Raw genomic sequence first — 26,888 nt, 5'->3', positions numbered from 1 at the left:
CCTTTCTAAGTGCTCCTGATCTAATGGTCCCATAGATTCCCTCACAGGCTTTCTATTTCTGATATACATTGTGTTTAATCCAGTTTCTGCCTCTGTGACAAGTTTCTCTTCATATTATCTTTTAGCCTTCTTTATCAATGCTTTGCATCTAACTTGCCAGTGCTTATGTTGCTTCTTATTTTCCTCATTTGGTTCTTTTCGCATTCTTTTAGCTCTAATAGCCTCTTTCACTTCACCTTTTAACCATGCTGGCTGTCGTTTTCTCTTCTTTCCACCTTTGTAAATACGTGGAATGCATCTGGTCTGGGCTTCCAAGATGGTATTTCTAAACAGTGTCCATTCCTGATTTGCATACACTGCCTCCATTGTATGCAGATTTCTTTCATGCATGTTCATTGTGGATATCCTGAAAACCTGACTGGCAAGGGGGTACTCCAGGACCAACTTGGCAGATGCTGCTCTAGGTGACATGATTTTTATACCTCCTTCTCTGAGCATGAGCAGGGGCCCCCACACTGCCTCTGTAGGTGAAGTGAGCATACAGTCTTTAACATCCACAGACATGTGCTTAGCACACCTCTTCACCTCCTTGGTTTCTCTTCTCCTCATAAGTGTTCCAGCAGAGTTTATTATATTACTTCCAGTTTGGTTCACAAGCCCTAGCACAGAATGATTCAGTTCTGCAGATGGGTCAATTTTGCCCCCCCCCCTTTGTTTTGGGGGGGGGGGGGGGGTCACACAAAATGGGCAGATTTTTGTTTGTCTTGCTGCCTTGGACTTCAAATCCTCTTTAGGGGTTCAAAATAATGGAAAATGGCAAGGAAACTTAAACCACACAGCGAGCTAATATCCTTCTACCTGCAGCTGGAGGCTGTGTTGTGCAAGGCTTGCAGCATCAGGACCTTCACACCACCCCCACCTCCTCAGACCAGTTCTAAACTCCTGTGGTCTGTCAGCACAGTAAGCAAACCAGCAGGTAAACAGAGAGAGAAAAAGAAATACATATCTTCTAAGTGTGTTAGTCATTCTCACAAACAGGAAAACCACACCATGTTTTCTAATAAGGTGGCTACAGTTTAAATCAAGAGACATAAATTCTCCTATCCCTCACAACTAGAGGGTTCACTGGCTAAGCAATACAACTCCAGTTAGGGAGCCATACCCTTCCTCAGCCTGTCAGTCCCCTGTCCCTCAGACTTGACAGAGCAGCACTTCTTCAACTCCTCAGAAGATTTGGAGCAGGCAGTGTCAGCATATTACAAGCAACAGACACTATGCCACATCTCTCGCAGAAGTCTGCCAGCTTGGAAGACAGTACAGGTGAACAACTCTCCTCCTTATTCATATCCTCAACCTTGGCGCTTGCCTGTGCCTTCAGACTGCTGTTATTCACCACTGGGACCTAATTCCATTGGATGTCTCCCCCTGCCATAAGCCTTCTCCTCCCCAGAAAAATCACAAGGATCACTGCTCTGAAGAATTTGCTTATTCTACATGTGTGCAAAAAATTTCAAAAATTCTCTCGCTAGTGACACTCTAACCCCTGGGTAACAGGAGAGATTTTAGATCTATTCTCCAATCATACTCTGCATCAAAAGAGATAATAGCTCTACCAGTATATGAGCTCATTCTAGAATTATAGTTTTCCATCTGGAGAATTCCCTCTTGTATACCTTCCAGATGGAACTTTGTTATAAGGTCTCTCATGCTCTGGGTTATAATTGATCCATATTTCAGTTACCTGTTATTGTTTTTGCTGATTGCATATTTTTTGTTCATTGTTTATTGTCTTGAAAATTGAACAATCTTCAGTTTGTCTCTTTGTCTGGACTGATAAAGAATCCTGGTGGTTTGTGTGCTGGGTCTGTGAGTGCTTTCTGGGAACTGGGACCACTGGGAGTGTGACCTCCAGTAAAACAGAAATTACTGGGGATAATTTGAGAGCGGGAGACTCACACAGAGGCAGTTGGGACCCAGTCGGTGGGAGGAGGGTGCTAGTGAAGAGCACAAGCAGCAGGTGAAAGCGGACCTGAGCTGTGCTGGGGATAGATCCTCTGAGTGGCCGCAGGGTAACCCAAGGTGGGTGGCTATGCATTTTCGTGACAGCATGTAAGATCAGTATCCAAGACTGAGCGTATTTTCTTGGGGATGGTTGCTGATTTCCTCAAACTCTCTGACTTTTCTCCATAGGCTGGCCTTCTGTAACACACGTCTGCTGCAGCTTTATGCAGAAGTGGATGATAGGGTCCGCCCCCTGGTGTACACATTGCGCTACTGGGCCAAGCAGAAGGAACTTGCTGGTGAGCCATGGGACTTTATCTAGTGTCTGGGGGTCTCTCATCTTTCCTCCCCCCTCCTCAGGGATCAAGATTTGATGGAGGATGTAAGTCGTTCATGGATAGATAGTTGACGGAGAGGAGGGTTAGAGGCTAGTGGGCTGTGGGGAGTCACTGTTTAGGAATTGATTATTTGGAGATCAGGGTGTGTGGAAGGGAAGTAGTGGGCTGTGCATGTCTTTTAATGCCTCTGCCTCTCTCTCTGTCTCTCAGGAAACCCCTTTGGAGGAGGTCCTCTGTTGAATAATTATGCGTTGACACTGCTGGCACTCTTCTTTCTGCAGACTCGGAGCCCCCCTGTACTGCCTGCAGTTGCTCAGTTAAAGGAGTTGGCAGGTGAGCATGTGGGCCTTGAATGCTGTATATAGGAATGCAGGGAATCCTGGGCATAATATGAGTGCATTTCCTGACAAATGATTTCCTGAATTCTACATGTTGATATCCTTTTATAAAGAATTCATGAAAAGTGAAAACATTGCTCTTCCTCTCCCAAAGGAGAAATTAGGGCTTACCTGTTAATTTTTTTTCCTTTAGTGTCACCAGACCAGCCCAATACATGTGGGTGTTTATATGCCGTCGACCAGCAGGTGGAGATATACAGCTAGAGACACTTTTGTGGTTTTTTTTTCCTAAGGCTAGCTGTAGCTCTAGCACATCAGTATTTGAATAGCAAAGCAATAGAAATTTCTATAAGAAATTCCAAACCTATGCATCATTGCAGACTTTCATTCAAACATTATCCACATAATGTGTTTATAACTGAAGAGTTGAACTGTGAGGAAAAAATATAAACTAGAAATCTGGGTGGGAAGTCGGACTAGTTTGGTGAGGCTAAAAGAAAATTAGCATGTAAGCCTTAATTTCTTCTTCCTTAGCATTCTCACCAGACCAGTCCAATATGTATGGGACATGACAAAGCAGCCTTCACTAGGGGAGGGAATACTGAGGCCCCAAAGAAATCCTCTTGCCTAGCAGCAACATTTACTCTTTAAAAAAAAAAAAAAAAAATTGGTATTCAAAGAAGACTGTCGCTGTTCTACAAGTACCCTATGGGGAACAGCTCTAAATCTGCCCAGGATGTGGCAACCTCCCTTATAGAATGTGCCTTAGCAACAAGGAGGGCCATTTCACTCCCAGGAGATAAGCTGACGACATCGGCTCCTTTAGTCAACGCACAGTAGTGGCCTTTGATGCCGCCTCACCCTTTCTTCTCTCACTAAACAGAACAGATTTGCAAAACTCATTAGTATGGGCCAACCAAGTTTCAGTTTTGGTGACAAAACTGGCCCCAAATCCTTTTGTGCCTGGTTTTGGCTGAAAGGTAATTTTCAGCCATATTTTCAATGGAGGCCAAAAATGTGTTCTTTGCCTGTTTATCCCCAGTTCTTACCCCACCCCCCTCTTAGACTTCCCTGGGCCTATTTTACAATCCGTGGTGGTCTGGGTTTGTAGTTGGGGCAGGGAGGATCTGCTGCCTTGACTGCACTACTAGGGAATATGGGGGGGGGGGGGGGGGGACTTTTTTGGTACTGCGATTGCAAGTAATGCAGTTATGATCCTGCACAATTTATATGGTAAATAGAGTGTTCCAAATAGATGCTTTTAATACACATTTTTAGCAGGAATTTATGTAAATTTGGCATAAGCTGATTTAGAACAGCAGTAACTTCTGCTGGTACATTGAATTCTTTTGTGTTTTTTGGTGACAAATGTGCATAGACTAGACTTGTACATTCACCCAGGAAATAGGATACAAAAAAATGCCTTTAATATGATGCCAGCAGAATAATCAGCTCACACCAGCTTCTGGTTACAGGTAGACGGTACTCATGGCAATCCCTATCCTCCCGTGCATGGGGAGGGGACATGAAGGGTCTGGCCTGTAGAGACTTGTGGCTGTATCTCGACAGTGCACAGAGATGAAATATCAGCGTAAAAAGCCAAAGAAAAGAAGTTCCCCTAAAAATTACCAGTTGTACTGCTATGGATTTACAACCTGTCTCACTGACACAGACTACTCAATAATTACTGTGGATTCTTTTGGATTCGTATTAGGTAAATGAGACCTTTAATTAGAGGTGCCAAAATCTACAATGATTAAGATATATACAATGATTAGGTATATTCACACAATGATTAGCTATATAAACAGTCATTACATCACTGGTCTCTACATCTAAGCAGTGCTAAGAGTTCTTAGACCAGGAAAAGAAGCAATAATACACTATACATACATCACTGGTCCTTACATCATCCAGGCTCTTAACATCAGCTGGGGGGGGCCTGGTTCACAACGAGAGCCAGGAGCTTCGTTGACCAGGAACAAGGTTCTCTGCGCAGTTCCTACGTTACTCACAGATGAGCTCCCAATTTCACTGAAAGAAACTCCTGTTTTCATAAAGCTTAGAACTCATATTCAGAGCTAAGGAAAATTACAGAATGCTTCTCTGTTTAAGTAAACAAACCATACTGTGGGAATGTAGTCACATGTTTTCCAAGTCCAGGTGGCCAGGCTGAACTCCGAAAACAAGCACCGTCCTCCTCTTCACATACCAAATTAATTAGAGCTGTGTCTTATCTAATGCATTCCAACTTCACACAATCAAAGTTAATCATTTTTAAACATAATTACTTCTAATCAACAATACAGACCCCGAGTGCACTGGTCGGTCAAGACAGAGTTGAAAAACGATCTTTAAAATTCACTTTTATTACACCAGTGTATGGTTACACTGCCCAACCTGGACAGGGTAACCAATCAAATATGTACATGTGCACAGAGCCTGGTCAGCTGTCTCTCAGTTACTAACTTTACTAATGGGGGGGGGTGAAGTTGAGGGTTTCTGGCTGTGGTAGGAGATCCGGAGATGATGCAGTGCAAATATGAGCATGGCAGATCAGAAAGACAGATGTGAGGCCAAGGTAAGACCTTTGATACCTAGGGCGAGACCTTTGGAAAGCCCAGTTCTTAGCTTATGTTGCTCCAATTTCCACTGAGAAAAGCAGGTTTGTTCCATTCTACATTATATGCTCCTTAGGAATTAGCCACTTTGTGGAGTTATGACATCAACTGTCACTCCCAAGTATGGCGTAGTCAGCCACTCTGAAAACACTGTGGGTTTTAGTTTTCATTAACTGCAGTTCGTGTGTGTGGAGGCTATTTTACTTGAATGTAAAATATGGTCTTTCATTATTTAAATTATTATATTCTGGCTTGGATACTGTGGGTTTTGCAGAGAGGTGCAGACTGCAAGCTCTGACAGTCCCCAGTGACCCTCACTGGTTCGCATTCACTCACATTCACACAACCAAACTTGCGTTTTCAGTTTTGGTTTTGGCTGAAACCAGGTGGTGATTTTCAGCTGAATTTTTGTTTAAAAGCTTTCTGGCAGTTTAGGTTTCGTCCAAAACTGAAAAAAAAGCAGTTGCTCATTAACTGCATCCAAATATTGCATCAGGACTCTGTGCATCCAGTCATTTCAAAGACTGAAACTCCAACTTCCTCTCTACCGAATGAGGGAAGAATAATTTGATACATTTGAAAGGCTAAGACAACTTTTTTAGAAGGAAAGAAGGGACTGCACGAATGGAGACTCCTCCCTTCAGTAAAGCAAAGGAAGGGATCTCTGGAAGAGAGCGTGAGCTCCAAAAGTCATCTTGCCAAGGTAACGGCCACTAGAAAACACCATTTATAAGGTGAGATCCTCAAGGTTGCTTTCATCAGTCCTTACAGAAACTGTTATTTGAGCCTTTGAAGTACCAGATTAAAATGCCTTTTGAGACAAAACACCACCTTGGGATGGACCATCAAAAATAAGGTATGCAACCTACACGGAAAGCAGGCCAGTGCTGCTACTTGGACTTTCAAGGACCCTAAGTCTAAACACTTGGTAAGACCATCCTGCAGAAAGGCCAGAATTTGATATAAGGATGTGCTGAAGGGAAAGAGAGACCTTTGTGAACACCAGCCCTCAAATGACTTCTATATCTTGGCATAAACTGTAGAAGTAGACTCTTTCAAGCCTGTAAGAAGGTGGTAATCTCTTCATCTGAGTATCTTCTACATCTTACTTCAACCTCTCGAGTGCCAAGACTGTAAGACCAAAAAAGGAGGGAGGGGGGCTCTTCCATCTGGATTAGTACCTGAGACAGTAGCCCCTTGAACACTTGGGCAAATAAGTTCTTCTGGGCCAGTGTGGTGCTACCAGCATGACTGGCTCCAGATGAGAAGCAATGTGATGAAGTTCTTTCCCTATCATTAGCCATGAGGGAACCCATAGAGAAGGCCCCCTATTGGCCATCTTTACACCAGGGCATCTATGCCCTCCACTCCCTGTTCTCTACAACAGCTGAAGAACTGGGGCACTTCATGGCCTTCGGGGTGAACCATGTAGTCACCATAGTGAGGTCAAAGGCCTTCCTGGATAATCCCATTCTGCTGGATCCAGAAGCTGTCTGCTAAGAAAGTCATCTTGAAGATTCTCTTTCCCCTGCAATGTTCACTGTTGACAGTGCTAGTAGAAGCCTAAAGGCTAAAGAGACACTCCTTGTTCCTCCCTGCTTGTGCTACCACGGTAGTATTGTCCAAAAGGACTTACACTGGTTTGTTCCAGATCAGCTGCTGGAATGCTTGGAGGCTGAGGCAAACAGCTTTCAATTCTAGATGATTGATCAACCACCTTGTTTCGGCCAGGAGCCACTCGCCCTGAACCACCTGGTCCTAACAATGACCTCCCCAACCGAAAAGACTGACATCTGTAGTGACTACTGTCCAATTCTTTGATGTGCAATGGAATTCCCTTCAGGAGAGTGACTCGATCCAACTACCATTGCACACCGTAGTGGGCCTGAGTGGTTTAAGGCAAACACATGTTATAGCTGTGAACCATTGGAGACCATCTTCTGAGAAGGAAACTCTGTAAAGTTCACATGAGTTCTTGCACAAGGGACCACTTCCAGAGTTGCCACCAGAGAGCAAAGTATGTGTATATGTAATCTCAAGCTTTTGGACTGGGGTGGAGCAAGAGGCGCCTGACCTGCAGGTGAAGCTTCAGCACTGTATTCTGAAAGAAAAACCTTGCCCTGGCTGGTATCAAACAACACTCCTAGATACCCCAAACTCTGTGTGGGTTGCAAACTGCTCTGTACCACCCATTCTGTGGCTCAAAGACTGTCCTGGATGGAAGAGGCTTGGATCAGCCAGTTGTGTAAATATGGATGTACTCTTCTTCCCTTCTGTCATAGAAATGCTGCCACAACTACAATTACTTTGGAAAAGGTCCTGGGAGCATTGACTAGCCTGAAGGGCAGCACTCGAAACTGAAAATGTTGTCCGAAAACAGAAAAGCTTGAAAATCAATGTGGGGGCCAAACTGGAATATGGAAGGTCTCCTTGAGATCTAAGGCAGTGAAGAACTCGCCTGGCTGAACTGACGTGATCACTAATCTGAGTGTCTCCATGGGAAGTGGAGAAAACAATTTAAATTTTTGAGGTCTAGCGTTGACCAAAAGGAACCATCCTTCTTGGGAACAGTGAAATAGATGGAATATCTTCTCATTCCCTACTGATTTGTGGGATTAGGAACCACCACCCCAAAGTGAGCAACTTTGCAAGAGTGTCTTGAATAGTCTATTGTTTGGCAGGATTCTTGCAGGGAAGCTCCTAAGAAGAAATCTATGATAAAGCAGGCAAACGCAAACTTGTAGCTGGTCTTCACTACATCTAGAACCCATTGGTTGGATGTTGTTGGGGTCCATTCCTTGAAAAAATTGGACAATCTGCCTCCGACCTATTACTCTGAGGAATGGACCTGCCTGGTGGAATTGAGAGGTGTAGGAGACATTAGACTAACTATTTCCCTGAGTTGAACATCTTGTCCCCTTAAAAGGAAAGGTTTCTGGGCTGAAACCAAAATGCTGCAACTAGTAACCTGAGCGACCTGGTGAACACTGGAGCCTTGAACCAAAACTGCATAGAAAGAGAGGAGTAAGCTGTAGACTTAGGTCTTGAAATCTTCTAAATCTTTAACCAACTTTTCAAGATCTCCAAAGAAGAGTTTACCTACAGAAGAGGGAGATGATCCTAAGTGCGCCAGTTGTTTTGCAAAGAAGAGCTATCTCTGTTGATCACAAAGTCTCTGGAGGTGCTTAACATTGTGCCTTCCTTAGGACAGCAGGCGGTAGCCCCCAGCCCTCTGTTATGGATGGGGATAGGAATCTGTCAGCTGAGGCAATCTTTAGAGACAGACGCCCAGTTCCGCAGCCAAAGGAGATGACTAGCCATCACAGAGAACCATGAGACAAGCTAAAACTTGAAGCAGATCTATGAAAAGCATTTGCAAATAGGCTAGTCTTGCTTCCAGAGAAGCAGTCTCTATCCAGGTCCCCAGAGGCATTGGTCTGCTGCACCCAGCTGAGATACGCCCTGACCACAAAGGAGCTGCATGGGCATTTGAAGACCTAAGGCAGAAACATCAAAGAACTGTTTGAGCACTCTCTCTCATGGTCCTGAAGATTTTTCAGGGCTCTACTTCCCTTGAAATACTAATCATCTTTGTGACTGCTGTAACCAGGGCATCCACCTTTTGGCTGCTTATTATTCTGCTTTTCCTCGGGAACCAGGGGATACAACCTTGCCATGGCTTAGCCACTCAGAGTCCCAATTCTGGAGAGCTCCATTCCACTTGTACAAAACTGTCGATAGCATGATAGGTAGAGAAGGATCTGGGAAGCTTCCTAGCCCCATCCATAATAGAGGGATTAGGGGTACTGCCTCCTGTCTTGAAGGAACATTATTAGGCACCTCCAGGGACTTGGTGATCAATATAGATAGCTCTTCTTTGAAAAACAGCTGTAGCAGTTAGGATCATCTCCCTCTTCTGAAGGAAACTTTTCCTCCTCCTCCTCAGTTTTTCTTTCTAGGAGAGACTGAAACACTAAGAGGGCCTGGTCCAACAGGTGAGACTTAAAGAGAGCCATGTCCCAAGACTTCAAGTTCTGTCTAGGACCCCTTAGCAGAAGGAACCTCCAGAGAAGGGCTCAAGGAGAGGGGCTTATCCTGGCTGCTTAGTGAATATTTAAATAGTTCCAATGGAGCAAAAGAACAAATTCTGGTAAGAAAAGAGATCCAGAAGCCTCCAGATCTGACACATCCTGCAGTGCTGAGATGCTGGGGTCCCGCAAAAATGCCTCTGAAACAGGCAGATGCCTCTTGGGAAGGCATGTGGAGGAAAAAAATCTGCAGTTTTCATGGTTTCTGTCAGTGAACTATAGGCAGACTTGGCCAACCCAGATGCGTCCTACAGCAAGGATTCATGCCCTAAGGCAGTGCCAGAGCCTTCCCCTCACACTGCTGTTATTATCTGAGATGCAACAGGAGGCACACTGCCTGGTGGGTGTTCCAGACAGGACCAGCCTACCTGAACACTCACTGTGAGGATACTCTCTCTTCACACTATCTCTGTGATGGGGAAATTTTACCCAAATAATTCTCACACAACCGGTTGTCAATTCAGCAAGATTTCTCTTTATTTTCAAGGATGAACAGATGGATGTAGAAATATTATCAGAAGGGAGGCTAACAAACTGGGGAACACAATAATAATAGGTGATTTCAATAACCTTCAGATTGACTGGGTAAATATAACATCAGGGTGTGCTATGGAGGTAAAATTCCGTGACAAAATCAAGGACTGCTTTATGGAACAGCTGGTACAGGAGCGAACAAGAGGAGGAAAAATTCTAGACCTAGTCCTTCATGGAGTGCATGATCTGATGCAGGAGGTAATGGTGACGGAGCCGCTTGACAACAGTGATCATAATATGATCAGATTTGATACTGGCTTTGGAGTAAATACACACAGGAATTCCAATACATTACTACTACTACTTATCATTTCTATAGCGCTACAAGGCATACGCAGCGCTGTACACTATACATGAAAAAGACAGTCCCTGCTCAAAGAGCTCACAATCTAAATAGGACAGGCACACAGACAGAACAACTAAGAGGTAAGGGCATTCAAGTGTTGGGGATAAAATGGTACAGGGCAAGTGAATAGTGGTTAGGAGTCAAAAACAGTGTTAAAGAGGTGGGCTTTTAGCCTGGATTTGAAAATGGCCAAAGACGGGGCTAGACATACAGGCTCAGGAAATCTATTCCAAGCGTGAGGTGCAGCGAGATAAATGGAATGGAGTCTGGAATTAGCAGTAGAGGAGAAGGGGACAGACAAGAGAGATTTATCCACAGAACAGAGTACCCGAGTGGGGACGTAGGGAAAGAGGAGAGGTACTGGGGAGCGGTAGAGTGAGTGCACTTATAGGTCAGTAAGAGAAGTTTGAATTGAATGCAGAAACAGATAGGGAGCCAGTGAAGTGACTTGAGGAGAAGGCTAATGTGAGCATAGCGACTCTGGCAGAAAATGAGTCACGCAGCAGAGTTTTGGACTGATTGAAGAGGAGGGAGATGGCTATGTGGGAGGCCAGTGAGAAGCAGGTTGGAATAATCTAGGCGAGAAGTGATAAGAGTGTGGATAAGGGTTCTGATAGAGTGCTCAGAGAGGAAGGGACGGATTTTGCTGATATTATAGAGAAAGAAACGACAGGTTTTGGCAATCTGCTGAATGTGAGCAGAGAAGGAGAGAGAGGAGTCGAAGATGACCCCAAGGTTACGAGCTGATGAGACAGGGAGAATGAGAGTGCCGTCCACAGAAATAGAGAAAGGGGGGAGAGGAGAGGTGGGTTTAGGGGGAAAGATGAGAAGCTCAGTTTTGGCTATGTTAATTTTCAGATGACATTGATACATCCAGGCAGCAATATCGGATAGGCAGGCTGATACATTGGTCTGGGATGCTGGATGAGATTTTGGGGGTAGAGAGGTAGATCTGGGAGTCGTCAGCATAGCGATGCTATTGAAAGCCATGGGATGATATCAGAGAGCCAAGGGAAGAAGTGTAGATGGAGAACAGGAGAGGACCGAGAACAGAACCCTGAGGTACACCGATTGGTAGTGGGATAGAAGTGGAAGAGGATCCACCAGAGTGTACACTAAAGGTGCGAAGCGAGAGGTAGGAGGAGAACCAGGAAAGATCAGAGCCCTGGAATCCAAGTGAAGACAACATATCAAGGAGTAAGCTGTGATCAACAGTGTCAAAAGCAGTGGATAGATCGAGAAGGATGAGGATAGAATAGAGACCTTTGGATTTGGCCAGTAACAGGTCATTGGAAACTTTTGTAAGTGCAGTTTCAGTTGAATGAAGAGGGCGAAAGCCAGATTGGAGTGGGTCAAGAACAGATTGCAATGAAAGAAAGTCAAGGCAGCGGCGGTGAACAGCACGTTCAAGTATCTTGAAGGGGAGGAGGGAGATGGGTCGATAGTTGGAAGGACAGGTAGGGTCAAGTGAAGGCTTCTTAAGGAGTGGTGTGACCACAGCATGTTTGAAGGCATCAGGAAATTGTTGCAGTGGAAAGTGAAAGATTGAGGATATGACAGATAAAAGGGGTGAGAGCAGGAGAGATGGTGTTAAGAAGGTGAGTAGGAATGGGATCGGAGGAACAGGTAGCATTTAACTTTCAAAAAGGAGACTGTGATAAAATAAGAAGAACGGTGAAAGAGGAGCAGCTGCGAAGGTCAAAAATTTACATCAGGTGTGGATGCTATTCAAAAATACCATTCTGGAAGCCCAAGCCAAATATATTCCGTGTAAAAAAAAAAAAAAAAAGGAGGAAGGAAAGACCAAACAGCCGGCATGGTTAAAAAATGAGGTGAAGGAAGCTATTAGAGTTAAAAGAAAATCCTTCAGAAAATGGATGAAGGATCTGACTGAAAATGATAAGAAACAGCATAAGGAATGGCAAGTCAAATGCAGAGCGCTGATAAGGAAGACAAAGAGTGACTTTGAAAAAAAAAAGATTGCGTTGGAGGCAAAAACATATAGTAAAAATTTTTTTTAGGTATATTAAAAGCAAGAAGCTGGCGAAAGAATCAGTTGGACCACTAGATGACCGAGGGGTAAAAGGGGCACTCGGAGAATACAAAGCCATAGCGGAGAGATTAAATGAATTCTTTGCTTCAATCTTCACCGAGGAAGATTTGGGAGAGATACCGGTGCCAGAAAAGATATTCAAATTTTGATGAGTCGGAGAAACTGAATAAAATCTCTATAAACTTGGCAGATGTAATGGCACAATTTTGATAAATTGAAGAGTAGCAAATCACCTGGACTGGATGGTATTCATCCCAGAGTACTGATGGAATTGAAAAATGAACTTGCAGAACTATTGTTAGTAATATGTAATTTATCTTTAAAATCAAGCATGGTACCAGAAGATTGGAAGGAGACCAGTGTAATGCTGATTTTTTTTTTTCTTTTAAAGGTTCCAGAGGTGATCTGGGAAATTATAGACCGGTGAGCCTGATGTTGGTGCCAGGCAAAATGGTAGAGACTATTATAAAGAACAAAATTACAGAGCATATTCAAAAGCATGGATTAATGAGACAAAGCCAACATGGATTTAGTGAAGGGAAATCTTGCCTCACTAATCTATTACATATCTTTGAAGGGGTGAACACACATGTGGAACAAACAAGGTGAGCCAGTTGATTATTGTGTATCTGGATTTTCAAAAAGCATTTGACAAAGTACTTTGTGAAAGACTCCAGAGGAAATTGGAGAGTCGTGGGATATGAGGTAGTGTACTATTGTGGATTGAAAACTGGTTAAAAGATAGAAAACAGGGAGTGGGGTTAAATGGTCAGTATTCTCAATGGAGAAGGGTAGATAGTAGGGATCCCCAGGGGTCTATGCTGGGATCATTGCTTTTTAACATATTTATAAGTGATCTAGAGATGGGAGTAACTAGTGAGGTAATTAAATTTGCTGATGATACAAATTATTCAAAGTTGTTAAATCGCGAGATGATTGTGAATAATTACAAGAGGACCTTATGAGAGTAGGAGACTGGGCATCCAAATTGCAGATGACATTTAATGTGAGCAAGTGCAAAGTGATGCATATGGGAAAGAGGAACCAGAACTATAGCTACGTAATGCATGGTTCCACGTTAGGAGTCAACGACCAGGAAAGAAATCTAGGGATCATCGTTCATGATACGTTGAAACCCTCTGCTCTGTGTACGGTGGCTAGGAAAGCAAATAGAATGTTAGGTATTATTAGGAAAGGAATGGAAAACAAAAATGAGGACGTTATAATGCCTTTATATTATTCCATGATGTGACCGCACCTCAAATATTGTGTGTAATTCTGGTCACCACATCTCAAAAAAAGATATAGTCGAATTAGAAAAGGTACAGAAAAAGGCGATGAAAATGATAAAGGGAATGGGATGACTTCCCTATGAGGAAAGGCTGAAGTGGCTAGGGCTCTTCAGCTTGGAGAAGAGACGGCTGAAGGAGATATGATAGAGGTCTATAAAATAATGAGTGGACTGGAACAGGTAGGTGTGAATCGCTTGTTTATGCAAAAATACTAGGACTAGGGGGCACACAATGAAGCTACAAAGTAGTAAATTAAAAACGAATTGGAGAAAATATTTCTTCATTCAATGTGTATTTAAACTCTGGAATTCGTTGCCAGAGAATGTAGTAAAAGCAGTTAGCTTAGTGGATTTTAAAAAAGGTTTTGACAGCTTCCTAAAAGAAAAGTCCATAAGTCATTATTAAAATGACTTAGGGAAAATCCACTGCAAGCAGCTACTGAACCATAAGAAAAGAAAGATTAGAAGGCGAGGACCTCTCCTAGCTGACTTAGCCTGGGAAGATAGACCCCCCCCCCCCCCCCCCAGACCTAAGGGCGGTTCCCTTAATTATAGTTCTGTTTTTCCATTCCCTCCCTCCCTCCTCATATGCCTATCTGTCTGCTGTCACCTATCATATCTGATCTAGTCATCCATCCCACCCTTGTCCCAGAACAATCTAGCCCACTGTCTTATTTAGTGTCATGTACAACTCGTAGCTACAGTTAATTCCTAATCTCTTAATTCCTGACTTCTTGTGATTAGCTAACTATATCCTGTCGTTTCAACTAGAGTTTTCTAGTTCCCTCTTTATCAACTTAAAGATGGACAGAAAGAATGTTACACAAAATACAAATTCTAAAATTCTGTCTCTTAATGATAGATGTACGTATGCATTCTCCGAGGACAAGCAGGCTGCTTGTTCTCACGACTGGGTGACGTCCGCGGCAGCCCCCACCAACCGTGCGCGACCGCTCCCGCCAGTTCCTTTTTTTCCGCGTCTGGAGAGAGTCGTGCTTTGCCGCTCTCTCTATTCTCAGCCGCCGGAAAGTCGATCGTGTTTACGCGAATCGTTTATTTTTTTCGTTTCTATTTGTTTTGGACACCGCCCGGTTTTCTTTAAAAAAAAAAAAAAACCTGAGCGTGTGGAGCATGCGCTCCCCTTTTCCCTCCCTTCTAGCGGGGACGCCGCGTTGCGGCCTAGTGGCCGCACGGTCGTTTTCCCCTTTTTCGAGGTGTGATTTCCGCCACCATCGACGACTTTGACTTCGCCGACGCGATTTTTCCGTCGATGTCCTCGAAGGTCCCGAGTGGATTTAAAAAGTGTGGTCGGTGCGGCCGGCCGATCTCGCAGACCAACACCCACGCTTGGTGCCTCCAGTGCCTCGGGCCGGAGCACAATCTCAAGTCGTGTCCCCTGTGTCTCGGTCTCCGGAAACGGACTCAGGTTGCGAGGCAAGTTCTACGGGACCGTCTTTTTGGAACTTGCGCCGGCCCCTCGACATCGACCTCGACGGCATCGGTATCGACGCCCGGTCCTTCGGTACCGGTATCGATGCCCGAGACATCGGCACCGATGGCATCGACCCCAGGAGAACAGGTCCCGTCGGCCCACCGGTCCTCCGGTGAGGGTAGAGGTGAGAGGCCGCGCGGGCAGTCGGCACCGGTCACTCCCTCAGCCCGTGGTCCACGGGACCGAACCCTGTCTGACCCGGCTCCTCGAGACCGAGGGGGATCGTCCTCCTCCTCCTCCATACCTCCCGGCGCCGGTGACGTGCATCGCAAGAAGGATAAGAAGCGCCGTCACCGGTCGCCCTCGGTGCATCCGGACATCGGAGAGGAGGCGACGCCGAAGCGTCCACGTCGAGAGGAGAGGTCCCCGTCGGTTGTGGAGGTACCGATGCGTCAGGGTTCCGGCACGTCGGTGCCGTCTCCTGGCCCCCATCAGCTTCTGGCGCCGACACCCCTACCGGCCCCACCGCCTTTCCCGGCAGCGGGCCTGGACGAGTGCCTCAGAGCCATCCTTCCAGGGATCCTGGAAGGGCTGATGCGCCAGGCTGTGCCGGCGCCGGGGGTGCTTGCGCCCTTGGCGCCGATGACTGTGGCGCCGGCGAGCTCTAGCCCGGCGCCGGGGCCGTCGACACCGCCGCCGCTTGCGGCGCCGGTCTCGACCGCCACGCAGGTGGAGTCCCCGTCGACGTCGATGGAGGGAGCTTCGTCCCCGCCGGCGCGGGAGTCCACCGCTCGACGACACCGAGGCCTCGGTGCCTCGACGTCGAGCCGGGCCCGGTTCAGGACTCAGCTGCATGAGCTTATGTCCGATACCGAGGATGAGGCCTCGTGGGGGGAAGAGGAGGACCCTAGATATTTCTCCTCAGAGGAGTCTACGGGCCTTCCCTCGGACCCCACGCCTTCACCGGAGAGGAAGCTCTCGCCTCCTGAGAGTCTCTCCTTTGCCTCCTTTGTGCGGGATATGTCTATCAGCATTCACTTCCCCGTGGTCTCTGTGGAAGGGCCGAGATGCTCGAGGTCCTCGACTATCCATCACCACCTAGAGAGTCCTCCACGGTACCTCTGCACAATGTCCTCAAGGAGACACTGCTTCGGAACTGGATGCGACCGTTAACTAATCCCACCATTCCCAAGAAAGCAGAGTCCCAGTACAGGATCCACTCTGACCCAGAGTTAATGCGGCCACAATTGCCCCATGACTCGGCGGTCGTGGATTCTGCTCTCAAGAGGGCACGGAGTTCGAGGGATACCGCCTCGGCGCCCCCGGGGCGGGAGTCTCGCACTCTGGACTCGTTTGGGAGGAAGGCCTACCAATCCTCCATGCTCGTGACCCGCATCCAGTCATACCAGCTCTATATGAGCATCCACATGCGGAACAATGTGAAGCAGCTGGCGGACCTGGTCGATAAGCTCCCGCCGGAGCAGTCCAGGCCTTATCAGGGGGTGGTCAGGCAGCTGAAGGCGTGCAGAAAGTTCCTGTCCAGGGGTATCTATGACACCTGTGACGTGGCGTCTCATGCTGCGGCCCAAGGTATCGTGATGCGCAGGCTCTCATGGCTGCGTGCCTCGGACCTGGACAACCGCACCCAGCAGAGGCTGGCCGACGTCCCTTGCCGGGGGGGAGAACATTTTTGGTGAGAAGGTCGAGCAGCTGGTGGACCAACTGCATCAGCGGGAAACCGCCCTCGACAAGCTCTCCCACCGGGCGCCTTCAGCATCCACCTCAGCAGGTGGACGTTTTTCCCGGGCCCGGCAGGCTGCACCCTATTCTTTTGCAAAGCGTAGGTACAACCAGCCGGCCCGAAGGCCTCGTCAGGCACAGGGACAGACCCAGCGCGCTCGTTCTCGTCAACAGCGTGCGCCTAAGCAGCCCCCTGCGCCTCCACAGCAAAAGCCGGGGACGGGCTTTTGACTGGATCCACGGGAACATAGCCGCCCTCAAAGTGTCCGTACCGGACGATCTGCCGGTCGGGGGGAGGTTAACATTTTTTCACCAAAGGTGGCCTCTCATAACCTCCGACCAGTGGGTTCTCCAAATAGTGCGGTGTGGATACGCCCTGAATTTGGCCTCCCTGCCTCCAAATTGTCCTCCGGGAGCTCAATCTTTCAGCTCCCATCACAAGCAGGTACTTGCAGAGGAACTCTCCGCCCTTCTCAGCGCCAATGCGGTCGAGCCCGTACCACCCGGGCAGGAAGGGGAGGGATTCTATTCCAGGTACTTCCTTGTGGAAAAGAAAACAGGGGGGATGCGTCCCATCCTAGACCTGAGAGGCCTGAACAAATTCCTGGTCAAAGAAAAGTTCAGGATGCTTTCCTTGGGCACCCTTCTGCCAATGATCCAGAAAAACGATTGGCTATGTTCCCTGGATTTAAAGGACGCATACACTCACATCCCGATACTGCCAGCTCACAGACAGTATCTCAGATTCCGCCTGGGCGCACGGCACTTTCAGTATTGTGTGCTGCCCTTTGGGCTCGCCTCTGCCCCACGAGTGTTTACAAAGTGCCTCGTGGTGGTAGCGGCCTACCTACGCAAGCTGGGAGTGCACGTGTTCCCATATCTCGACGATTGGCTGGTCAAGAACACCTCGGAGGCGGGAGCCCTCCGGTCTATGCAGTGCACTACTCGACTTCTGGAGCTGCTGGGGTTTGTGATAAATTACCCAAAGTCCCATCTCCAGCCAACACAGTCTCTGGAATTCATAGGAGCTCTGCTGAATGCCCAGACGGCTCAGGCCTACCTTCCCGAAGCGAGGGCCACCAATCTCCTGGCCCTGGCCTCGCAGACCAGAGCGTCTCAGCAGGTCACAGCTCGGCAGATGTTGAGACTTCTGGGTCATATGGCCTCCACAGTTCATGTGACTCCCATGGCTCGTCTTCACATGAGATCTGCTCAATGGACCCTAGCTTCCCAGTGGTTCCAAGCCACCGGGAATCTAGAAGATGTCATCCGCCTCTCCACCAGTTGCCGCACTTCACTGCTCTGGTGGACCATCCGGACCAATTTGACCCTGGGACGTCCATTCCAAATTCCGCAGCCCACGAAAGTGCTGATGACGGATGCGTCTCGCCTGGGGTGGGGAGCTCATGTCGATGGGCTTCACACCCAGGGTCTGTGGTCCCTCCAGGAAAAGGATCTGCAGATCAACCTCCTGGAGCTCCGAGCGATCTGGAACGCACTGAAGGCTTTCAGAGATCGGCTGTCCTACCAAATTATCCAAATTCGGACAGACAATCGGGTTGCAATGTATTACGTCAACAAGCAGGGGGGCACCGGATCTCGCCCCCTCTGTCAGGAAGCCGTCGGGATGTGGCGTTGGGCGTGCCGGTTCGGCATGCTTCTCCAAGCCACGTACCTGGCAGGCGTAAACAACAGTCTGGCCGACAGACTGAGCAGAGTCATGCAACCGCACGAGTGGTCGCTCCATTCCAGAGTGGTACGCAAGATCTTCCGAGAGTGGGGCACCCCCTCGGTGGACCTTTTCGCCTCTCGGACCAACCACAAGCTGCCTCTGTTCTGTTCCAGACTTCAGACACACGGCAGGCTAGCGTCAGATGCCTTTCTCCTTCATTGGGGGACCGGCCTCCTGTATGCTTATCCTCCCATACCTTTGGTGGGGAAGACCTTACTGAAGCTCAAGCAAGACCGTGGCACCATGATTCTGATCGCGCCCTTTTGGCCTCGTCAGATCTGGTTTCCTCTTCTGGAGTTGTCCTCCGAAGAACCGTGGAGATTGGAGTGTTTTCCGACTCTCATCTCGCAGAACGACGGAGCGTTGCTGCACCCCAACCTTCAATCCCTGGCTCTCACGGCCTGGATGTTGAGGGCGTAGACTTCGCTGCGTTGGGTCTGTCTGAGGGTGTCTCCCGTGTCTTGGTTGCCTCTAGGAAGGATTCCACTAAAAAGAGTTACTTTTTCAAGTGGAGGAGGTTTGTCGTTTGGTGTGAGAGCCAGGCCCTAGAACCTCGTTCTTGTCCTGCACAGAACCTGCTTGAATACCTTCTGCACTTATCAGAGTCTGGTCTCAAGACCAACTCAGTAAGGAATCACCTTAGTGCGATTAGTGCTTACCATTATCGTGTGGAAGGTAAAGCCATCTCTGGAAAGCCTTTAGTAGTTCGATTCATGAGAGGCTTGCTCTTGTCAAAGCCCCCTATCAAGCCTCCCACAGTGTCATGGGATCTCAACGTCGTCCTCACCCAGCTGATGAAACCTCCTTTTGAGCCACTGAATACCTGCCATCTGAAGTACTTGACCTGGAAGGTCATTTTCTTGGTGGCAGTTACTTCAGCTCGTAGGGTCAGTGAGCTTCAAGCCCTAGTAGCTCACGCTCCATATACCAAATTTCATCATAACAGAGTAGTGCTCCGCACCCACCCAAAGTTCCTGCCGAAGGTGGTGTCGGAGTTCCATCTTAACCAGTCAATTGTCTTGCCAACATTTTTCCCCAGGCCGCATACCCGCCCTGCTGAACGTCAGTTGCACACATTGGACTGCAAGAGAGCATTGGCCTTCTACTTGGAGCGGACACAGCCCCACAGACAGTCCGCCCAATTGTTTATTTCTTTCGACCCTAACAGGCTAGGGGTCGCTGTCGGGAAACGCACCATCTCCAATTGGCTAGCAGATTGCATTTCCTTCACTTACGCCCAGACTGGGCTGACTCTTGAGGGTCATGTCACGGCTCATAGTGTTAGAGCCATGGCAGCGTCGGTGGCCCACTTGAAGTCAGCCACTATTGAAGAGATTTGCAAGGCTGCGACGTGGTCATCTGTCCACACATTCACATCACATTACTGCCTCCAGCAGGATACCCGACGCGACAGTCTGTTCGGGCAGTCGGTGCTGCAGAATCTGTTTGGGGTGTAAATCCAACTCCACCCTCCAGGACCCGAATTTATTCTGGTCAGGCTGCACTCTCAGTTAGTTGTTCTTCGTAGGTCAATTTTCTGTTGTACCCTCGCCGTTGCGAGGTTCAATTGACCTGGGTTCTTGTTTTGAGTGAGCCTGAGAGCTAGGGATACCCCAGTCGTGAGAACAAGCAGCCTGCTTGTCCTCGGAGAAAGTGAATGATACATACCTGTAGCAGGTGTTCTCTGAGGACAGCAGGCTGATTGTTCTCACCTACCCTCCCTCCTCCCCTTTGGAGTTGTGTGTTTCATCCTTCTTTTGCTAGTCATTCAACTGGCGGGAGCGGTCGCGCACGGGCGGGAAGACGGCCGCGCATGCGCGGTGGGCGTGCCCTGCGTGCCGACCGTCCCGCGAAGCTTTTTCCGGTTGGTGGGGGCTGCCGCGGACGTCACCCAGTCGTGAGAACAATCAGCCTGCTGTCCTCGGAGAACACCTGCTACAGGTATGTATCATTCACTTATTCCTATCCAGAAGAACTTACTATGTTACCATTTGGAATGCTCTGGGTTCACTAACTCCTACAGGCCTTCATCAGTACAGCCATATGGTTCTCTTAAACTGATTTCAAAGATTCTTGTCTTTTCATAAATGTCTCTGGTATTCATCATTATGTAATAGCTCCAGTCTGCACAATCCTGTGTCCAGTCCTTCTTGGCTATTCAGGTCCGGCCATTGGTTCTGGCCTATTCTCATGGCAACTACACGGGCCCCACATTTAGAACTGTGTTTCACTGCTTCCGCAGACACCACAATCCTTGTGGCCACCGACGCCACAAGCTGAAACATGAGCGCCAGCCTGCAGGCCATAGACGCGTGCTGAGGAGTTGAAGGAAGACTTACTTCCCTGCAAAGGGCTGAGGACTAAAGGCTAAAACAGAACTGTCGTCTTGCCACAGAGTCCCAACAGCAACTGTGCCTGTCCTCTAACTTTGTTTTGGTTTGTTTAATGTGGAGAGAAGCCAGGCAAGGATGACCATGGATGATTTGGGGAGGAGGTGGTCCTCCATGAGATCCTAGAGTCTCTTTCTTAGATGCCCCTCTGCTCAACTTAGGAGTTGCTGGCGATTGAAAAATACTAAAGTGCTGGTGCAGCTGCTGGCTAGCCTTACACAGCAGGGCACATTCTATGTTTTTCTATTTCCACCTGCTGGTCAGTTGATCCATAACACCCATATGTATTGGACTGGTATGTTGAGAATGCTAAGGGAAGCAAAGGTTACAAAAAAAAAATATTAGTAGTAGGAAGGGGCTTTTGAGGACCAGGCTGCCACAGATTATTAGGTGAAGGATTAACCCTTTCTCTCCTCTCTTTCCTGCAGATGAAGGGGAGAAAGCTATTATAGATGGTTGGGACTGCAGTTTCCCTAGAGACTCTTCCAAGGTGGAGCCCAGCTGTAACTTGGAGAATCTGCGTGAGTGTTGGGAATGGGATATGGAATTTTGATGATTTTGAGCCAATGGAGGCTATGGTATTCAAACTTAGGCTTACTGCCGAAACTCTATGGAGCTTGCACAGCTGAATACATGGATATTTCCAAGGATTAAAATCTGAAAGGGGGTGAACGCCATATGAAACTTTTCCTTCCATACTTTCCCTGGGTGGGTTGTGTTCACTAATAACCGTTGAGGGTCACAATCAAAATCAGTTTTCAGGTTACCTCTAATATATATATATATATGAAATCTGCATGCTCAGTACCTCCACTGTGTACAGATTTATCTCATATTCATTAGATACAGCCTAATAACCCTATCTTATGTATAACTAGCTTACTTGTTTTCCAAATCTGGGCTTAAAATGAGTTACAAAGTAATATTTAAATCTCAAATCGAAAGTACCTGTGGCTTGAGGTATAGAAGAGTATAGTACAAATGTACACCACTTTGATAGCTTTTGTAGGCAGTATGTTATTATTATTTATTGTTATTTATATATTAATTCAAAGGTGAAAGACAAAATGTCGGGATGACTAAACCGTTAGTGTGAGTCATTGTGGCAGTTCTAGAAATGGTGTGATCCTGCCTCTGTTTTCTTCTGCAGGCTCCCTCCTTGCTGAATTTTTCCATGTCTTTGCTGATTTTGACTTTGTCAGCACTGTGATCTCGCTACGAGAGGGCCTGGCTTTGCCACTGACGGATATCATGGCTTCAGAAACCAGCTGTATGCTGAAACTGGGAGCCCTCAATATTCAGGACCCCTTTGAGCTGAGCCACAATGTGGCAGGGAATGTGAGTGAGAAAATAGCTCTGCGCTTCCAGAACCGCTGTCGAGATGCAGCTAAGTATTGCCGCAGTCTCCAGTACCAACGCAAGTCCAACAAGGGCAAGACCTGGGGGCTGGTTAGGCTCTTCCAGCGAGGGGACAACACAGAGATCTCCACCACCGAAGAAGGTCCTGCTGCAGGAGATGGGCTGGTGATCTACCTTCCCTCCCCTCTCCTAGTTCTAACAGAGGTACAGCGCAGGAACTTGTGTGGTACAGAGGGTATGCAGCAGTTCTGCTTTCAGAAAGTCTGCACAGCTTTGCAGTTTGTGCTGCAGGATGTGCTAAAGTGCAGTGTTTCTCTGGATGAGGATGATGAGAATATGGCCAATGCTGAACAGGCTGTACTTCAGGAAGAGGAGCCTTGTGTTGGAGCAAAACGTACCCTGGCAGAGGAAGGCACATCAGTACCGGATAGTAAAAGACCACGATTGGAAGCAGAGAGTTCCAAAGAAGAGAGGGTGAGCTGGCACTGCACCATCTGCCACAGAGTCTGGCTAGGGCGACGGAAAATGCGTCGTGAACTTCGGCGCAGTGCTGCTCCTAACCTCTCCCAGGATGTCGACTCTTTGCAGGTGGAAGCTGAGGTAACAGAAGCCATTGCACAGCAGGAACATGGAAGTGGGCCAGCACAACCCTTACTGACATTTAGAGTAAGCATTGTCAGTACTGGGGCCACTAGCCAGGACTGCAGAACAAGTTTGTATTTTACCCCTCTCCAGGAGCCTGTCGCTCTTTTCCAGGACTTCTTTCATTTCCTGCAAGTCTTCCTGCCTAAGACAGTAATGAAATACATCCAGAAACATACCTTGGACAGCCCTGCTGGAGAGAGAGAATCACCATAGGCAGGGAACGGATTTTTACCCTGTGGAGGACATGTGCTTGTGTGAATTTTAGCCCCTGGGGAAATCATTACTGCTGGGGTCTGTGCTGCAGTGATGTGGAGTGGGGTGTTTGGTCAGATATGGGTGTGTGTTTAACACAGCCATTACCAGTCTAGTCCTCAGGGCACACCTAGTTCCATTGGGTTTTCAGGATATCCACAATGAATTTGCATGAGATAGATTTGCATGCATTGCCTCCATCCCAAGCAGATCTAACTTTATGAATGTTTATTGTGGGTATCCTGAAAGCCCAATGGGACTAGGTGTGCCTCAAGGACTGGGTTTGGAATGGCTGCTTTAACAGTTTGCATTGTCTCTGAGAACTGCACTGAATGCTGGGACAGTTGTGCTGATTTGTTCACATGAAACTTGCTGTGTGCTGTAATGAGGCCTCTGGTACTTCAGAGTATCTTTTATATAGGGGCATATATATTTTTTTAAACTCTTGCTAGTTCTTGCTTCAGACAAAACTGGCCCTTGTACATTTCTCTTCCCCTAGCAGTGAAGCTAGTTTTGATTGGCTGGCTTGATCCTGGCTTTGTTTTTTTTTTTTTTAATGGTAACTCAGCCATAGCTGGACACCCACAAGTTGTAGTTGCAGATAGAGGATCCTGGCCATTGATTAAAAATTAAAATTGGAACCCATTATCTTCTTCTAGCAAAGTGTGTAATTCAGTTGGCCAGTCCAACATAGCTTCTCCTGATCTTGATTTCAGCTGACAGAATTGATGATGATCTTGTCTTTCACCTTTCTCTTGGGTAGCCATGTCCAATACTGGTTTGACTTTACATTCATTTCCTGTTAGAATTGGTTGTTGTCTGATTTATTATTATTGTACTCTAGTGTCGTATATATTACTGCCTAGGGAGATTTTAAACAATTTTTGTTATAAATATGTTTTTCACAAACTGGTTAAAAGTTAATATCATGTGGCTGTGTTTTATATTTTTATGTGTGGCTCTGCTCAAAGTTACTGTGTGTCATTATTTAACATATAGTTACAAGCAGAGATACATTATTGTTATCCGTACACCAAGGGCTATAAGCCTGTGAGCTGGTAATGCATGAATGTTTTTCTTCTACTTTTGAGTGCAAAGATCCAGGCCTTTCATTTTTATCTCAGGCTCTTTGGGTACTGTAAGAAATCAGCTTCAGGAACCTTATGCTGGCTCTTCCTCTCTACACCGGCTTCTGCGAATGTACAAAACTATAATTCCCTTGCAAAGGAGCCAGGCAAGAAATCTTAGTCCTCACACCCTGTGGTTGTAGAATCTGCTTGCAGCATTGTCTTACACCTAGGTGCACCATATAAGAGGCTTGAGGAGCCTAAGCCTCCCCAGACCCAACTGCAGTCTTTCCTGCCAACTGGAAAACCACCTTACCATATTGCATTGCCCTTCTCTTTCACGCCTGTATCTTGCTGCTTCCTTACAGCACCTTTTGTTTCCCTCCCTCCTGTTTCCAACTCTGCTGGTTGTATGCTAATTAACGCAGAGTGATGAATGGGAGAGAAAGAGACAGAGGTAATACTGCATGGGGAGAGAGAGAAAGAAAGAAAGATGGGGGCTGTACTGCTGGTAAGAGAGAGACAACCGACAGACAACACTGAATAGTGCAGGACAGGAGAGAGGATATAGAGAGACTAGTGCAACAAAGCCCGTTTTGTCAAAAATGAAATGGACCCTAGGAAGGCTCTCATCTAAGCAATTTCTCCTTCCTCCCCTCCATGTCCAGCGATTCTCCTCTTCTATGCCCTTCCCTCCGTATCCCAGGATTCTGGCCTCGCCTCCATGGCCAGCGATTCTCCTCTGCCCTGCCCTCCTCTCCGTGTCCCGCGATTCTGTCCTCCCCTCCATGTCCAGCGATTGTCCTGTGCCCTGCCCTCCCATCCATGTTCAGCGATTCTTCTCTGCTCTGCCCTCCCATCCGTGTCCCGCGATTGTCCCTTCGCCTCCCATTCCATCGAAATCCAGCAAGTCTCCCCTCCCCTCTCCTCCATGGCCAGTGACTCTGTCCTTCCTGCCGCCCTGCCTGTAAGCCGTCCATCTTAACTCAGGTCGGAGCGGTGGCAGGCAGGCTGGGCTTGCGCCGCCTCCCTTGCCTTCCCGCTCAGTGTCCCACCCTCCTCTGATGTCATTTCGTCTTTACGTGAGGGCGGGACAGTGAGAGGGAAGGGAATGCTGGAGGCAAGCTGACGTCAGGATGTTACGAAACCAAACAGCCAGCCAGAGTAACTTACAATTATTATATGGATGGGTCAGTGCTGGATGGTGGGGCAAGGGAGACAGACAGGAGATTCTGGATGATAGACATGGGAGAGAATGCGAGAAACGAGAGATGATGCTGGATGACAGGGAGAAAGATGAGAGGATATGCTGGATGGCAGGGGGAGACGAGAAGAAATACTGGATAGCAGGGACAGGGGAGACCAAGGAGAGATGAGAGGAGATGCTGGATAGCAGGGAGAGAGAGAGAGACAGATGCAGGAGATTTGGTATGGTGGTGGCGAGAGGGAGTGACAGAGAAGATACTGGATGGCAGGTGGTAGAGACGGAGAGAGACAGGAAAGAGTTAATGAAAGACTGGGGAATAAGAGGAAGGAGAATGAGGATCAGGGTGAGGGAAAGAGATGGAAAGCTGGAAAAGCTGTAAGTAGATGCAATACAGAGGAAGATAAGACTGGATGATATGAATGAAATCTGAATGGACAGAGACGGATAAAAATGGTGACAGCACACTGGAGCTTAGGGCCACAGAGAGGAGAGGAGCCAAGAGATATAGTGGCCTGCTTCCATGAGTACAACTTCAAAGAGGCGGTGTGGCAAAAAGCCCAGGCCCTGGGAGAGATAACTTGGAAAAACTGTAAAATTAAAATATTCCAGGATTTGGCTAAAAAGACATTGCAAAAAAGGCGAGAATTTAAGGAAGTTACATTATATCTGCAAAAAACCGGACTGAGATATAGATGATTGTACCCAAGAGGAATACTGGTCACGATAGGAGCTAAATTACGGAGGATCCAGTCTGCGGAAGGAGCCTGGGAGATTCTGAGAGAATTAGACTGCACAGATATTCCGAGGGATAAGGAAGGAGAGCAATGGCAACGGAATCGGACCCCGGAAAAGCAAGGCTGGAAAAGAATTGGAGGAGAGAGGAGAAAAGGGTCGCCGAAACCAACACACCAGGACCGAGAAACGAGTGGAATTGCCTGAAAAGAGGACTAGATGAAAGTATAAAGACAATTTGGTAAAATATTGCACAGCGGACATACTGTTGGTAATGGGAAATGGGGAGTCGGGAGGGGGCTATGGATGTAGAAGAGGGAGGAGGGGGTGGTAAGCAGGACAAAATATTAAAGGGGCAGATGTCTGGCGCAGATGCACTACCTCAAGGGTAGCACTGGCCAGGAACGCCCAGAGAAAGATTCAGGGGCCCACTGGGGGTCAGGGGGGGGGAGGAGGGATTACGGGTAGGGACATGGAATGTTAACGGTCTGAATAGCCCTGGGAAGAGAAGTATTGTTCTCAAAGAGTTAAGAGATTGAAATGAGATGTAATAATGCTGCAAGAAACCCATATTCAAAGAAGGGAAGAGCAATTTGATTGGTTACAGGGAATTGGGACAGGGAATCATGCTGGCAAACCCCAAGGGAGGAAATATGGGGGGGGGGGGGCGGGGTTGGCAATCTATAGCAGTCAAAGGGACGATTGGGAATCAACTACTTACC

The 26,888-nt window shown here is 47.4% G+C and overlaps 1 protein-coding gene across 3 annotated transcripts in view; it reads left to right on the top strand.

Annotated features, from left to right (window-relative positions):
- TUT1 (terminal uridylyl transferase 1, U6 snRNA-specific) overlaps window positions 1-23,350 on the top strand; it is a 39,177-nt gene extending 15,827 nt beyond the window's left edge. For all 3 annotated transcript variants that reach the window (XM_030220240.1, XM_030220239.1, XM_030220242.1), the window contains exons 7-10: window positions 2,191-2,300; window positions 2,550-2,672; window positions 21,333-21,425; window positions 22,055-23,350. In XM_030220240.1, the coding sequence (XP_030076100.1) occupies window positions 2,191-2,300; window positions 2,550-2,672; window positions 21,333-21,425; window positions 22,055-23,121 (1,393 nt within the window). In that variant the 3' untranslated portion in view covers window positions 23,122-23,350. The remainder of the gene's footprint in view (window positions 1-2,190; window positions 2,301-2,549; window positions 2,673-21,332; window positions 21,426-22,054) is intronic.
- Window positions 23,351-26,888: the final 3,538 nt, after the last annotated feature.

This window comes from Microcaecilia unicolor, chromosome 11 (assembly GCF_901765095.1).
Source record: "Microcaecilia unicolor chromosome 11, aMicUni1.1, whole genome shotgun sequence".
Lineage (NCBI taxonomy): Eukaryota > Metazoa > Chordata > Amphibia > Gymnophiona > Siphonopidae > Microcaecilia > Microcaecilia unicolor.
The sequence above is the reverse complement of the archived record's forward strand: the minus strand, read 5'-3'. Positions and strand labels throughout refer to the sequence as shown.